This window comes from Podarcis liolepis, assembly GCF_965112155.1.
Source record: "Podarcis liolepis genome assembly, chromosome: W".
Classification (NCBI taxonomy): domain Eukaryota; kingdom Metazoa; phylum Chordata; class Lepidosauria; order Squamata; family Lacertidae; genus Podarcis; species Podarcis liolepis.
Window position 1 is genome coordinate 2,362,706 of NC_139568.1, and position 15,165 is coordinate 2,377,870.

General features: G+C 43.4%; 1 protein-coding gene across 1 annotated transcript in view; it reads left to right on the top strand.

Moving 5' to 3' along the window:
- The window catches only part of LOC310697807 (inositol polyphosphate 5-phosphatase OCRL-like), a gene marked incomplete at both ends in the record, with an annotated part of 45,158 nt that extends 40,903 nt beyond the window's left edge, over positions 1-4,255 (top strand). Inside the window, 1 exon segment of the mRNA XM_083484439.1 lies at positions 4,167-4,255. Within this exon segment, the coding sequence (XP_083340565.1) occupies positions 4,167-4,255 (89 nt within the window).
- Between the last annotated feature and the right edge of the window lie 10,910 nt (positions 4,256-15,165).

Consider the following 15,165-nt stretch of genomic DNA (forward strand, 5'->3'; position numbering starts at 1 on the left):
TATCTTTCTGCCACTTTCCGAAACATTCCACTCTGTCCACAATCTGTAGGGTTTGGAATAAAAACAACATCTTTGGCAATACATTCATTTTTACAGCCGCAATTCAACCCAACAAGGAAAGTTTTAATCTTGACCAAGTTTCTAAATCCTTTTTGATTTCTGACCAGCATTTTTCATAATTATCTTTAAATAAATTCAAATTTTTAGCAGACAAATTAACCCCTAGGTATTTCACTTTTTAAAAAAAAAATAATATTGGTTTTACAGCGTTTTTTTTAAACAATACAAACAAATAAAAAGACAAACAAACATGTATAATTTCATAGCCTTCTTTTCATAACCCTCATTTCTCGGACTCCCCCATACCTCTCCTTTCTGCATCCCAATTTCCAAAGTTATTTCAGCAGCTTCTAAATAATTTTATCAAATATATGTCCTCTTAGACTTTTCTTCAACTTAATCTTATGTCACTGTAATCCCTTTTTCTTTCTCAACACCTCGACATTTTAGCATTCATCAATTTTATAATAGTTCTTAAGATAAACTTTAAATTTCTTCCAGTCCTCTTCCGCCGTCTCTTTCCTCTGATCACGGATTCTGCCAGTCATTTCAGCCAGTGTCATGTAGTCCATCACAGGATGTAGGTCATAACATTATGTCAGCTGACTGGGAATGGTTATGGAACACCGGTATTAAATTTACGGCATGTAATGCCTTAAAGGAAAACATTATGAAAATGGTTTATAGGTGGTACATGACCCCAGTCAAGCTGGCAAAAATTTATCACTTGCCCGATAACAAATGTTGGAAATGTAAGGAGACTGAAGGTACCTTCTATCACCTTTGGTGGACATGCCCAAAGATTAAGGCTTTCTGGGAAATGATCTATAATGAAATGAAAAAGGTACTCAAAAGTACTTTCCTCAAAAAACCAGAGGCCTTCCTCTTGGGCATTGTCGGCCAATTGGTGTCAAAGAAGGATAGAACTTTCTTTATGTATGCCACAACAGCAGCAAGAATACTTATCGCAAAGTATTGGAAGACACAAGATCTACCCACCCTGGAAGAATGGCAGATGAAAGTGATGGACTATATGACACTGGCCGAGATGACAGGCAGAATCCGTGACCAAGGAAAAGAGACAGTGGAAGAAGAATGGAGAAAATTCAAAAGTTATCTTAAGGACTATTATAAACTTAATGAATGTTAGAGTGTTGTGGTTTTTAGGAACAAAAGGATACAGTGATATAAGGCCAGATTATGGAGATAACTAAGATGACAGAGGTTGGAAAGGTATATTTAGAAGTTGCTAAAAAATATTTTGGACATTGGGATGCAGAAAGGGGGGGTATGGGGGAGTCCTCGAAAAGAAGTTTATGAAAAAATGTTATGAAATTATATGTGTTTGTTTGTTTTTTATGTGTTTGTCTATGTTTAAAAAATATGTAAAACCAATAAAAATTAAAAAAAAAAAGATTTAACTGTTTCATCTTGTGTATTCCATTTCAGCAGCAAATTATACATTCTTGACAAATTCTTAGTATTGGGTTCTAACAGTTCAGTTTCTAATTTTGATTTCTCCACCTGGAAGCCAATTTTCTTGTCCAAATCATATGCCTCTATTATCTGATAATAATGAAGCCAATCTCACACTTTATTTTTTTAGTTTTTCAAAACTCTGCAATTTCAATCTGTCTCCCTCTTGTTCCAAAATTTCCCAATATTTCGGCCATTTGGCCTCCATATTGAGCTTTTTCTGAGCCTTCGCTTCCATCGGTGACAACCACCTTGGGGTTTTATTTTCAAGTAGGTCCTTATATCTTATCCAGACATTATTTCACTTTTTTAACCACATTTAACTCTGTCTCCTTCTGAAACCCATCTATTTCTAAAGGTGTCAGATTTTCCCCCAAAACCTTGGTTTTTTGCTTATTCAACTTGAATCCCGCCACCCGACCAAACTCATAAATCAATTCTAAAACTCTTTTTGTACTAGATTCTGGCTCCTGTAATGTTAAAACCAAATCATCTGCAAAAGCTTTCAGTTTATATTGTTTCACTCCGACCTGTATTCCTTGCACCAACCGGTCCTCCCTAATCATATTCAAAAGTACCTCCAGGACTGAAATAATTAGCAGAGGGGATAGGGGGCACCCCTGTCGTGTTCCTTTTTCAATTTTGAACTCTTCTGTCACCACATTATTCACTATCAGTTTAGCTTTTTGCTCTGAATAGATTGCTTCTATACTATTTTGAAACCCCCGTCCCACTCCCATCACTTCCAAATTTTTCTTCATGAACTTCGAAGAAATGTTGTCAAAGGCCTTCTCTGCGTCAATAAAGATTAGCACTGCTTTCGTGTTGATATCAGTTTGCAAAAGCTCCAAAATGTCAATAATATTCCTGGTGTTGTCAAACAAATGTCTACCTGGGAGAAAGCCTGCCTGGTCTTTATGAATTACTTCATTTAGCACTTTTTTAAGTCTACTTGCCAAAATATCTGCAAAAATTTTGTAATCCACATTAAGGAGTGAGATGGGACGGTAGTTCTTAAGTTGAGTCTTTTCAGATTCCAGTTTAGGAATCAATGTGATGAAAGCGTCTTTCCACGATTCCGGTGCCTTCCTCCCCTCCATAATCTGGTTACATACCTCCATTAGTGGTTGTATCAGAAAGTCTTTCAGTATCTTTTAGTACTTGGAGGTGAGACCATCTGGGCCTGGAGATTTACCTAGTTGCATATTCTGAATGGCACCCTCAATTTCTTGTTGTGTTATTCTATAATTCAGGATTGTTCTCTTCTCCTGAGGTAGTTTTGGTAGTCCATTAACTTTTAAAAATTGGTCTATCTCAGTCTCTTCCTTGCGTAAAAAGTTTTTTGAAATATCTCTGGAAACACTTTCTAATTTCTTCTGGTTTCTGAATGTTTCTCCCTTCAACCTCCAGATTGGTAACAAAGTTCAATTTTTGTCTCTTTTTCAACTGCCATGCTAGCAGTTTTCCACACTTGTTCGCCGATTCAAATGATCTTTGTTTCATTTGTTTAATTTTCCATTCCACTTCTTGATTTATCAATTTCGCATATTGTGCTTGATGGAACTTAATTTCTCTCAGAACTTCTTTTGATTTTGGTTTTAGTCTCATTTTTTTCTCTCCATCTCTTATCTTCTCCAATATCTTGTCCTTTTTTCCATTCCAGAGTTTTTTCTTGATCGTATTCTGTTGTATCAGAAACCCTCTCATAACTGCTTTACTTGCGTCCCAGATTGTTCTCTTTTCCACCGAGGTGTTCAAATTTATTTCAAAATAGTCTTTTAAAGTTTTTTGGGCCTTCTTCACAATCTCCTGATCTCTTAGTAGGGTGTCATTCATTTTCCATCTGAAGGAACCGATTGGAGTGAGTCTCAATTCCACTTTCATGGCATTATGGTCGGAGCAAGTTTTTGGGCAGATTTCCACTTTTCTAGTCTTAGGTGCCAGCCCTCTAGTTGTCCATATTTGGTCGATTCTTGTCCATGACAGGTGGGCCTCAGAAAAGAATGTTCCTTCTTTACCTAAGGGGTTCTTTGTCCTCCAAATGTCAATCAAATCCATACTGTCAGTTAGTTCAAAAAAAGTTTTAGGTAGTCTGCCATCTTTTGTTAAATTTTGATTTTGTGACTTATCCATGTGAGTAGAGACCACCCCATTCATATCTCCCATCATAATGATGTTGGTATAGTCCAGATAGTCCAGCATTATCTCATGCAGCTTCTTATAAAATTCTGATTTCCCCTCATTTGGTGCGTAAATTCCTAATACCAAAAAAATTTCTCCTTGTGTCTGTATTTCAATTGCCAAAATTCTTCCTTGCTCATCTTTAAATAGAAATTTCGGTGACAGGTTCTCCTTTGCATAAATCACCACGCCTCTTTTCTTGACTCTGTCTGAGGAAATAAATTCTTGGCCTAGTCTTTTGTTAATTAACACTTTCCTATGGAGCCTAGTCACATGCGTTTCCTGCAAGCAAATAATGTCCAATTGTTCTTTTTTCAATATATGAAAGATTCTTCTTCTTTTTTCCGGAGAATTTCCGCCATTAATATTCCAACTAAAGAGCTGCAGAGACATCCTGGATCAATCTGTTGGTCCTAAAGTGGTGTCTCTTCCTTTTCCTCTGAACCCAGGGGTGCTGGTGTTGATGCAGGTGCAGGCGGAGGTGGTGGCCAAGATGCTGCTGCTCCTGGACCTCACTTTTATATACCTGGTGGCTTAGGTTCCTAGGCCACCCCATCCTTAAGGCTCTGGGACACAGCACAATGAAATGCCCACAGTCAAGTCCAGTCATGCATCCAAACAGCTTCACAGCTTTAACCCCCATTTGAAAACATCAGCCGGGCTAGATAGAGCAGAGGTGGGGAATCTTGACAGGCCCGCAGGCCCCACATCTAGCATCATACGTGGTGTCAGGTGTGGAGACATGGCTGCAAAGGAGCTTCAAGGGTGCGTTCAATTGTTCTTTGGCAAGCAGGGTTTCTTGACCGCACTTTTGGAGTTGACCACTAGTATTTGCTGTTTGGAGTGAAACCATGCCTGCAGAAGGACATTTCCTCGGCAGATCAGCTTTGCCGGCAGCTTCGTCAAGAGGGGAGGTGTGGGATCATTACAGTGGGGTGGCTCAGTTGGTAGAGCGTGACACTCTTAATCTCAGGGCTGCGGGTTCAAAATGTGGGGTAATAAGCAAAGGATTTTAGGTATACTAAAAACAACAAGACCGCCCATAAAATGTATGCTATTGCCATGCCAATATGAGAGAAAATTAGTTGGAGGGAGGCAAGGGATGGGGCCACGGACCCCTGATTGGGAATAAGGGAACTAGGTGGTCCTCAGTGTCCCTTCCAACTCCACAATTCTATGATCCTGTGTCTTAAGGACAAATCTTGAGGCATAATGTGTGTGTGTTTCTGTTTGAACTTTCCCAGCCTTTGCTTTATTCTGATTTGCGCTTGCGTCCCTACTCCCCACGTGTAGAATTGCTATACCTTGGGATTTTCCTGGACATTCAAGCGTTTCCCGCATGGACACTTGTTTCCAACGGCCAAATCCCGGCGGATGGCAACCCTACCCACTTGTGCCAGATTGCCTGGCATACATTACAAGCATCTAGTCACATAGATTCTCCAGAATCCCGGGGCTAGCCCACCTGACGGGAAGAGTCCGCGACCAGAAGGAGGAGGAGTACCATGAAGAATGGACAAAATTCAAAGATTATTTAGCTGAATATGTCAAGATAACCTAACTGGAAAAGCTTGCAAATATGAGATAGGCTTAGGATTTAAATATGTAAGGATAGGAATTAAGATGTTTCAAGCTAGATTAGAAAGAATGAAAGATGTGATCAAGTTATTTTATTTTTTTTTGAGAAGATTGATTTTGGAAAACTGTAAATAAGGAAATACAATGAAATTCAACCAGGGGGATTTGAGGAAGTCAACAATGTTATCAAGATTGGTTTAATTACAATTAGGATGTATGTACGTTTGTTTGTTTGTTTGTTTGTCTTAATTTTTTTTGGGGAAATTAATTAAAAAAACTGAAAAGAAAAACACCATAGATTATCCAGAATCCCAAGCAGCGACACTGTGAAACTTTCATAGGAATAAAAGGTAGGGGGGAAGGAGGCACAATGTCAAGCAGGCAACAGAATAAACCCGAGCACTGTGGGTCTAAAACCGGCCCCCGAATCTCTTGCTCCCCACTCTGCCCTTCTGACAGTAACATTTTTTTGCTTGCTGGGTGGCTGTGTGCAATGAGAGCTCAGTCACTGAGGAAGGGTGCTGGCCCAGTGGGAGAAGTATGTGCTTGGCATGCAGGCGATCCAAAAATCCATTCAAGAGCAAAATTCCAGTTCTCATGTTTTCTGTATACATGGCTAATTTAAAGGGGAATAGCATGGTAGCTTCCACAGAGTCAGACCATTGAGCCGCCTAACTCCTTAAGGGAGGACCAGAGCTCACTGGTGATGCAGGTCCCAGAACAGTCTCCAGCATCTCCAGGTGAAACGGAAAACATCACCTGCCTGGAACCTTGTAGAGCCACTGCCAATCAGTACAGACAGTGCTGAGTTAGGTAGCTAGGATCCATCCACCATCACCCTTTGCTCGAAGCAAAGGCACATCGCTGGTCCAAATCTTTGAAAGACTTTCCCTGCTCACCAAGCCACCTGCCCTCCTTTATGCATTGCCGATGGCTTATCAAAGGGATCCTCACTGCAAGTCTCATCAAGGCAGACAGCTTGATGAAATCTTGGCGCCCTTGCTTTCAAAATGCTAACAGGGACAATGGCACCAGTGGACCTCTGGACTCACAGGGTGCAGCTTACTTGGGAGCCATCAATTGTACACATTTGGAATGGCCCTTGAGAAATGATGGTCTGCCTATATTCAGCAGCTTACCACCTTGTTGTTTGTTAAAAACTTGAATAAAAAGCATGCTTAAAATAAAACAGGAAAAATGAAATTTTGCTGGCTTCTTGAGAAAAGAATAATGCCTCATTATTTGTATCTGCTTTTAAATGTTGTTTCTCTTCTCTTTGTAATGAGTTTTACTGGGTCTGTGGTCATTTTAAGTTGCTTACCTTCACTAAAATATATAAATCTACTCGACTGGAAACTTTTATTATCCAAATTCAAACCCACTTTTCTTTCTTGGAATGTCCTCCATGGAAATGAGATGAGCAACTGGATAGCAAAATTCCTGGAGTGGGGAGGAGGGTTCAGTGTTCTAATAGATTAGATATGGACAGTCCTTCAGTACAGCAAAACTTGACACTTTGAAAGCTTTGAGTCCTTTCCAAAAGGACTTCACCCACTATTTAGGGGGGAAGTATGTCAGAACTGACCTTCTGCAGTACTGATTCCACATTCTTGGACTCCTAATCTTACACGTAAGTTAGAGCTGGAACCATCTCAGGCCCTATGGCTCTTGAAATGACCATGACCTATTCAGCAAAACCACAGAATCCACCTCTCTGGTGACTAAACCCCACTTGCGTTTACAAAATAAATTAACAACAGAGGAAAATCATGGAAGAAATAAAATGGCTTTTGAAATTAACAAAGGCGATTCCTTTTATCCACATGTATTACGGGACATGTTCAAAGCGCCCCTCAGGAGAAATTGCTAAAAGAAACAAAGGGATTTGGAGGGACCATGAGTGAACAGGTAGTACCAGAATGTACAGAATTGTACCTAGAAAAAGGTTACAACTGGATTACCTTTTTGTAAACAAAAACAACAACAACCCCCAAAATAAAACTCGGAAGCAGCAGGACTCCTTAGGAACTCTTCAAAAAACAAAACACAAAACTGCATATCCCTACCTAGTCACCAAATGTGAGGGGAAATGTAAACCAGCATCTTACACTGCTTTAAATGATAGCCAGGTTCTGCAATTTTTTACCACACCAGAAGTAAAAGCACGGGGCGTTAATAAGTTTTTGAAAAATCATGCACTTCATTTGTAGGTGTAATGGTTGTAGGGGTTGCTCGTGCGTAAGCCTGTGGCAACACCTGGCTGGGTTGCCTGAGTGAACCTTTCCTGTCCAGACAGCCACTCACTCGTGGCTGTCTCAATTGCTGGCAGAATCCGTCAGTGGGCATTTCTTAAACTTCTTCCAGCAAAGAAGTTCTTTGATGCCCAGTCTCCTCCTACTCTCCCTGCGCGGAAGCGTTCTGCGCAAGGAGGGCGTAGGCAGCAGAGGACTCTTCCTCTCTCCGCTGGTCCCCGGCAAGGAGTCATGTGACCGCATCTCTGATTCCCCCATCTGCCCCCCTTCTCCACTGGAGCTAAGCTGATTCCCTTCCCCAGAAGATGGGCTGCCTCTCCCAATCCCGGGACGCTCTCTGGGATCCCTTTGGAGCTTGCTCTCTCCCTCCGGCACTGATGGCAGTTCCCTGACAGTAGGCAAGGGAAAGCTTTCTGAAATGTACAAAATCTTACTAAGACACACAATCTGTTGAAATGACCAAGCGGCGGACGAGATTCGGGGACAGTGGTGTGCCGCCTGGGGAAATGTTCCTTTCCATTCACCTTAAGCAAAGATGTGGTGACCTTGTGCATCCATAAATAACTTTCGGAAATGTATTTCATTACTTCCCAAAGCTTCTCAATGGGCTACCAAATGGCATTTCTTTCTATTTGGGATGAAACTGGGGAAGCAGCTTTAGAAGAAGGGGTTGCTGACATTCACTGGCCTGGAAAACACCTGATGCCAATATGATGGCAAATTGTGGGTGGTGCATTGATGGAGAAACTAAGGCAACAAATGGGGACATGACGCCACCGGTGTTCTAAAGATACATTTCATGTAAAGATTATGATGGGCTTCTTCAAATGCCCATAGCCTCTTACAAGCAGAGGTTTTAGATCAATTTTCTGTAAACCTCTGTCTTAAATAGTTGTCACTGAAAATACGACCCAACAATGCAATGCTGGACTCATCCCTCCCGTCAGCGTGCCTGGAAAACACGGGTCCCAGTAGTTTCCGCCTTACTCTGCTCCTTTCTCCGTGAAAGGCTGCTCTTTAGCTTTCACATCGGAGCAAACCTCAACCCACTCCCTCCCAAAGAAACCTTTTTTATGAGCCCCCCTACTCTGCGTGTGCTTTCTTTGGCTCCTGTCTCAATGTGCAGAAATTGAGCACATGAATTTTCCAGCATCGGGAGTTTCCCCCAAGACAGTGTCGAGATCAGGCGTGTTTGTGTGGCTCCACGCTTGCAGTTATTGGGGCTTTGGCTAAGAGGAGTGCATGCACTTTCAGCAAGACATAGCTAGTTAGCTAGCTAGACAGTTTACCTCCCTTTGCTACAGTTTAGATTTCTGCATGCCATCTGCTGTTGTGGAACAAGTCATCCCCATGATCCCTCTAGCCCAGTGTTCTCTAGGGCGGCCCACAGAAGCTCTCAAGGGTTTCAGACAAAACATTTGTTCACTTCAGCATATAGCAGTCCAAAGAAATGTATGCTCTAGAAGGTCACAGGCTCCCCCGTCTTTGGGGTAGAGGTTTGACTTCTGAGACTAGATCTGCAGGACTCATAAACATTTCACTCTGTGTATAGGAGGAGGGGGGTGGGGGTGGAATACAGGGCTGAGAAATAGAAGAATGCGTTCAATCTCCTACACGAAGCCAGAGCCAATTATGAAGATTGACCAGTTGCTTATAGATCAAATGCATGGATCATGCAGCTGCAAAGAGGTCTACCCAGCCGCTCCCACAGGCAACATGGAATTCTTCTGTGCAATTTACTGTGTTGTTGCTGCTGTTGTTAAAGATGTAAGACAAGCCTATATTGCACTTCATTAAAAATGCCAGGTCACTTCACAACAATATACTGATGGACTCAGTAGAATCAGCAATCAGTACTGGGGCAGGGGCCTTGGCTGGCACCCTGCAATGCACGGCCCCTGCGCCAGTCCTGAGGAGGCTCAAGGCCAGGGGTCAGCAACCTTTTTCAGCCGTGGGCTGGTCCACCGTCCCTCACAGCATGTGGGGGGCCAGACTATATTTTGGAGAGAAAAAATGAACGAATTCCTATGCCCCACCAAGAACCCAGAGATGCATTTTAAATGAAAGGACACATTCTGCTCATGGAAAAACACATTGATTCCCGGACTCTCCGTGGGCCGGATTGAGAAGACGATTGGGCCGCATCCGGCCCCCGGGCCTTCGGTTGCCTACCCCTGCTCAAGGCAATCACTTCCTGCACTTCACCTTAACGCAGAAGACGGCCCAGTTGTGCTCAGATGCTCAAAATTCCCCTTTCACCTTTGAATCTTTGGAGGGTCTGTTTCAGTTGGCATCGGGACAGCTCACCTAGCAGTGCAGCTGCCTTTATTGCAGAGGCAGGAAGTTTCCTTCCTTTCATATTCAGGATTTCTGTACTCTCATAGAAATAATAAAATGGTTTCTGCTGTTTGTTAAAAGTCATGAATGAACTCTCACAACTCGTTGATAAGGTAGCTTGCTTGTGTTTCGAGAAATCGTATAAGAGGAGCATTATAGGAAGTTGCACTTGACAGAGTCAATCTAGCCCAGCACTGCCTACACTGACTGGCAGCAGCGCTGCAGGGTTTTCAAACAGGGGACAGTCCCAGCCCTGTTTGGTGGAGATCCTGGACTGAACCTGGGATCTCCTGCATGCAAAGCAAGGCCTCCCTCAACTCAGGAGGCGTGAGTTCTCTACTGTATTTCAGCAAATGCTTTCACTTTATCATTTCATTTTCATCTGTATATTTTGTGCACATATTTTCCTGTATATTTTAGACAGAGAGGAGTAGCAATAGGGTTAGAGGCAAGGTTCAGAGTTAGTGTTGTGTGAGCATTTTAAAGCAGTTGAGTTTAAACAGGAGGGGATTTCACCTGAAGAGATGGCCAGCATCGTGAATCTGTAAGTAGGATTTCGTCTGCTTCTTTTTTGTAATCTTCTGGGGCGAGGGCTTGGGGTCAATTAGGATGTATGTATGTATGTATGTATGTTTGTTTGTTTGTTTGTCTTAATTTTTTGGGGGAAAATTAATTAAAAAAACTGAAAAGAAAAACACCATAGATTATCCAGAATCCCAAGCAGCGACACTGTGAAACTTTCATGGGAATAAAAGGTAGGGGGGAAGGAGGCACAATGTCAAGCAGGCAACAGAATAAACCCGAGCACTGTGGGTCTAAAACCGGCCCCCGAATCTCTTGCTCCCCACTCTGCCCTTCTGACAGTAACATTTTTTTGCTTGCTGGATGGCTGTGTGCAATGAGAGCTCAGTCACTGAGGAAGGGTGCTGGCCCAGTGGGAGAAGTATGTGCTTGGCATGCAGGCGATCCAAAAATCCATTCAAGAGCAAAATTCCAGTTCTCATGTTTTCTGTCGAAATGGCTAATTTAAAGGGGAATAGCATGGTGCCTTCCACAGAGTCAGACCATTGAGCCGCCTAACTCCTTAAGGGAGGACCAGAGCTCGCTGGTGATGCAGGTCCCAGAACAGTCTCCAGCATCTCCAGGTGAAACTGAAAACATCACCTGCCTGGAACCTTGTAGAGCCACTGCCAATCAGTACAGACAGTGCTGAGTTAGGTAGCTAGGATCCATCCACCATCACCCTTTGCCCGAAGCAAAGGCACATCGCTGGTCCAAATCTTTGAAAGACTTTCCCTGCTCACCAAGCCACCTGCCCTCCTTTATGCATTGCCGATGGCTTATCAAAGGGATCCTCACTGCAAGTCTCATCAAGGCAGACAGCTTGATGAAATCTTGGCGCCCTTGCTTTCAAAATGCTAACAGGGACAATGGCACCAGTGGACCTCTGGACTCACAGGGTGCAGCTTACTTGGGAGCCATCAATTGTACACATTTGGAATGGCCCTTGAGAAATGATGGTCTGCCTATATTCAGCAGCTTACCACCTTGTTGTTTGTTAAAAACTTGAATAAAAAGCATGCTTAAAACGAAACAGGAAAAATGAAATTTTGCTGGCTTCTTGAGAAAAGAATAATGCCTCATTATTTGTATCTGCTTTTAAATGTTGTTTCTCTTCTCTTTGTAATGAGTTTTACTGGGTCTGTGGTCAATTTAAGTTGCTTACCTTCACTAAAATATATAAATCTACTCGACTGGAAACTTTTATTATCCAAATTCAAACCCACTTTTCTTTCTTGGAATGTCCTCCATGGAAATGAGATGAGCAACTGGATAGCAAAATTCCTGGAGTGGGGAGGAGGGTTCAGTGTTCTAATAGATTAGATATGGACAGTCCTTCAGTACAGCAAAACTTGACACTTTGAAAGCTTTGAGTCCTTTCCAAAAGGACTTCACCCACTATTTAGGGGGGAAGTATGTCAGAACTGACCTTCTGCAGTACTGATTCCACATTCTTGGACTCCTAATCTTACACGTAAGTTAGAGCTGGAACCATCTCAGGCCCTATGGCTCTTGAAATGACCATGACCTATTCAGCAAAACCACAGAATCCACCTCTCTGGTGACTAAACCCCACTTGCGTTTACAAAATAAATTAACAACAGAGGAAAATCATGGAAGAAATAAAATGGCTTTTGAAATTAACAAAGGCGATTCCTTTTATCCACATGTATTACGGGACATGTTCAAAGCGCCCCTCAGGAGAAATTGCTAAAAGAAACAAAGGGATTTGGAGGGACCATGAGTGAACAGGTAGTACCAGAATGTACAGAATTGTACCTAGAAAAAGGTTACAACTGGATTACCTTTTTGTAAACAAAAACAACAACAACCCCCAAAATAAAACTCGGAAGCAGCAGGACTCCTTAGGAACTCTTCAAAAAACAAAACACAAAACTGCATATCCCTACCTAGTCACCAAATGTGAGGGGAAACGTAAACCAGCATCTTACACTGCTTTAAATGATAGCCAGGTTCTGCAATTTTTTACCACACCAGAAGTAAAAGCACGGGGCATTAATAAGTTTTTGAAAAATCATGCACTTCATTTGTAGGTGTAATGGTTGTAGGGGTTGCTCGTGCGTAAGCCTGTGGCAACACCTGGCTGGGTTGCCTGAGTGAACCTTTCCTGTCCAGACAGCCACTCACTCGTGGCTGTCTCAATTGCTGGCAGAATCCGTCAGTGGGCATTTCTTAAACTTCTTCCAGCAAAGAAGTTCTTTGATGCCCAGTCTCCTCCTACTCTCCCTGCGCGGAAGCGTTCTGCGCAAGGAGGGCGTAGGCAGCAGAGGACTCTTCCTCTCTCCGCTGGTCCCCGGCAAGGAGTCATGTGACCGCATCTCTGATTCCCCCATCTGCCCCCCTTCTCCACTGGAGCTAAGCTGATTCCCTTCCCCAGAAGATGGGCTGCCTCTCCCAATCCCGGGACGCTCTCTGGGATCCCTTTGGAGCTTGCTCTCTCCCTCCGGCACTGATGGCAGTTCCCTGACAGTAGGCAAGGGAAAGCTTTCTGAAATGTACAAAATCTTACTAAGACACACAATCTGTTGAAATGACCAAGCGGCGGACGAGATTCGGGGACAGTGGTGTGCCGCCTGGGGAAATGTTCCTTTCCATTCACCTTAAGCAAAGATGTGGTGACCTTGTGCATCCATAAATAACTTTCGGAAATGTATTTCATTACTTCCCAAAGCTTCTCAATGGGCTACCAAATGGCATTTCTTTCTATTTGGGATGAAACTGGGGAAGCAGCTTTAGAAGAAGGGGTTGCTGACATTCACTGGCCTGGAAAACACCTGATGCCAATATGATGGCAAATTGTGGGTGGTGCATTGATGGAGAAACTAAGGCAACAAATGGGGACATGACGCCACCGGTGTTCTAAAGATACATTTCATGTAAAGATTATGATGGGCTTCTTCAAATGCCCATAGCCTCTTACAAGCAGAGGTTTTAGATCAATTTTCCGTAAACCTCTGTCTTAAATAGTTGTCACTGAAAATACGACCCAACAATGCAATGCTGGACTCATCCCTCCCGTCAGCGTGCCTGGAAAACACGGGTCCCAGTAGTTTCCGCCTTACTCTGCTCCTTTCTCCGTGAAAGGCTGCTCTTTAGCTTTCACATCGGAGCAAACCTCAACCCACCCCCTCCCAAAGAAACCTTTTTTATGAGCCCCCCTACTCTGCGTGTGCTTTCTTTGGCTCCTGTCTCAATGTGCAGAAATTGAGCACATGAATTTTTCCAAGATCAAATGCATGGATCATGCAGCTGCAAAGAGGTCTACCCAGCCGCTCCCACAGGCAACATGGAATTCTTCTGTGCAATTTACTGTGTTGTTGCTGCTGTTGTTAAAGATGTAAGACAAGCCTATATTGCACTTCATTAAAAATGCCAGGTCACTTCACAACAATATACTGATGGACTCAGTAGAATCAGCAATCAGTACTGGGGCAGGGGCCTTGGCTGGCACCCTGCAATGCACGGCCCCTGCGCCAGTCCTGAGGAGGCTCAAGGCCAGGGGTCAGCAACCTTTTTCAGCCGTGGGCTGGTCCACCGTCCCTCACAGCATGTGGGGGGCCAGACTATATTTTGGAGAGAAAAAATGAACGAATTCCTATGCCCCACCAAGAACCCAGAGATGCATTTTAAATGAAAGGACACATTCTGCTCATGGAAAAACACATTGATTCCCGGACTCTCGGTGGGCCGGATTGAGAAGACGATTGGGCCGCATCCGGCCCCCGGGCCTTCGGTTGCCTACCCCTGCTCAAGGCAATCACTTCCTGCACTTCACCTTAACGCAGAAGACGGCCCAGTTGTGCTCAGATGCTCAAAATTCCCCTTTCACCTTTGAATCTTTGGAGGGTCTGTTTCAGTTGGCATCGGGACAGCTCACCTAGCAGTGCAGCTGCCTTTATTGCAGAGGCAGGAAGTTTCCTTCCTTTCATATTCAGGATTTCTGTACTCTCATAGAAATAATAAAATGGTTTCTGCTGTTTGTTAAAAGTCATGAATGAACTCTCACAACTCGTTGATAAGGTAGCTTGCTTGTGTTTCGAGAAATCGTATAAGAGGAGCATTATAGGAAGTTGCACTTGACAGAGTCAATCTAGCCCAGCACTGCCTACACTGACTGGCAGCAGCGCTGCAGGGTTTTCAAACAGGGGACAGTCCCAGCCCTGTTTGGTGGAGATCCTGGACTGAACCTGGGATCTCCTGCATGCAAAGCAAGGCCTCCCTCAACTCGGGAGGCGTGAGTTCTCTACTGTATTTCAACAAATGCTTTCACTTTATCATTTCATTTTCATCTGTATATTTTGTGCACATATTTTCCTGTATATTTTAGACAGAGAGGAGTAGCAATAGGGTTAGAGGCAAGGTTCAGAGTTAGTGTTGTGTGAGCATTTTAAAGCAGTTGAGTTTAAACAGGAGGGGATTTCACCTGAAGAGATGGCCAGCATCGTGAATCTGTAAGTAGGATTTCGTCTGCTTCTTTTTTGTAATCTTCTGGGGCGAGGGCTTGGGGTCCCCCACACGGCCAGCATCCCCATGGAATTCAACCCCTTCCTGAACAGCTTAACTTCTCTTCCCACCCGCCTTCCCATTCTCCCTCAAATCTCATTGCAGCTCAGCTGGTTAGAGGGAGCTGCAGATAGCACCAAGGTTGCAGGCCCGATTCCCATAAGGTACAGCTGCATATTCCTGCATTGCAGGGGGT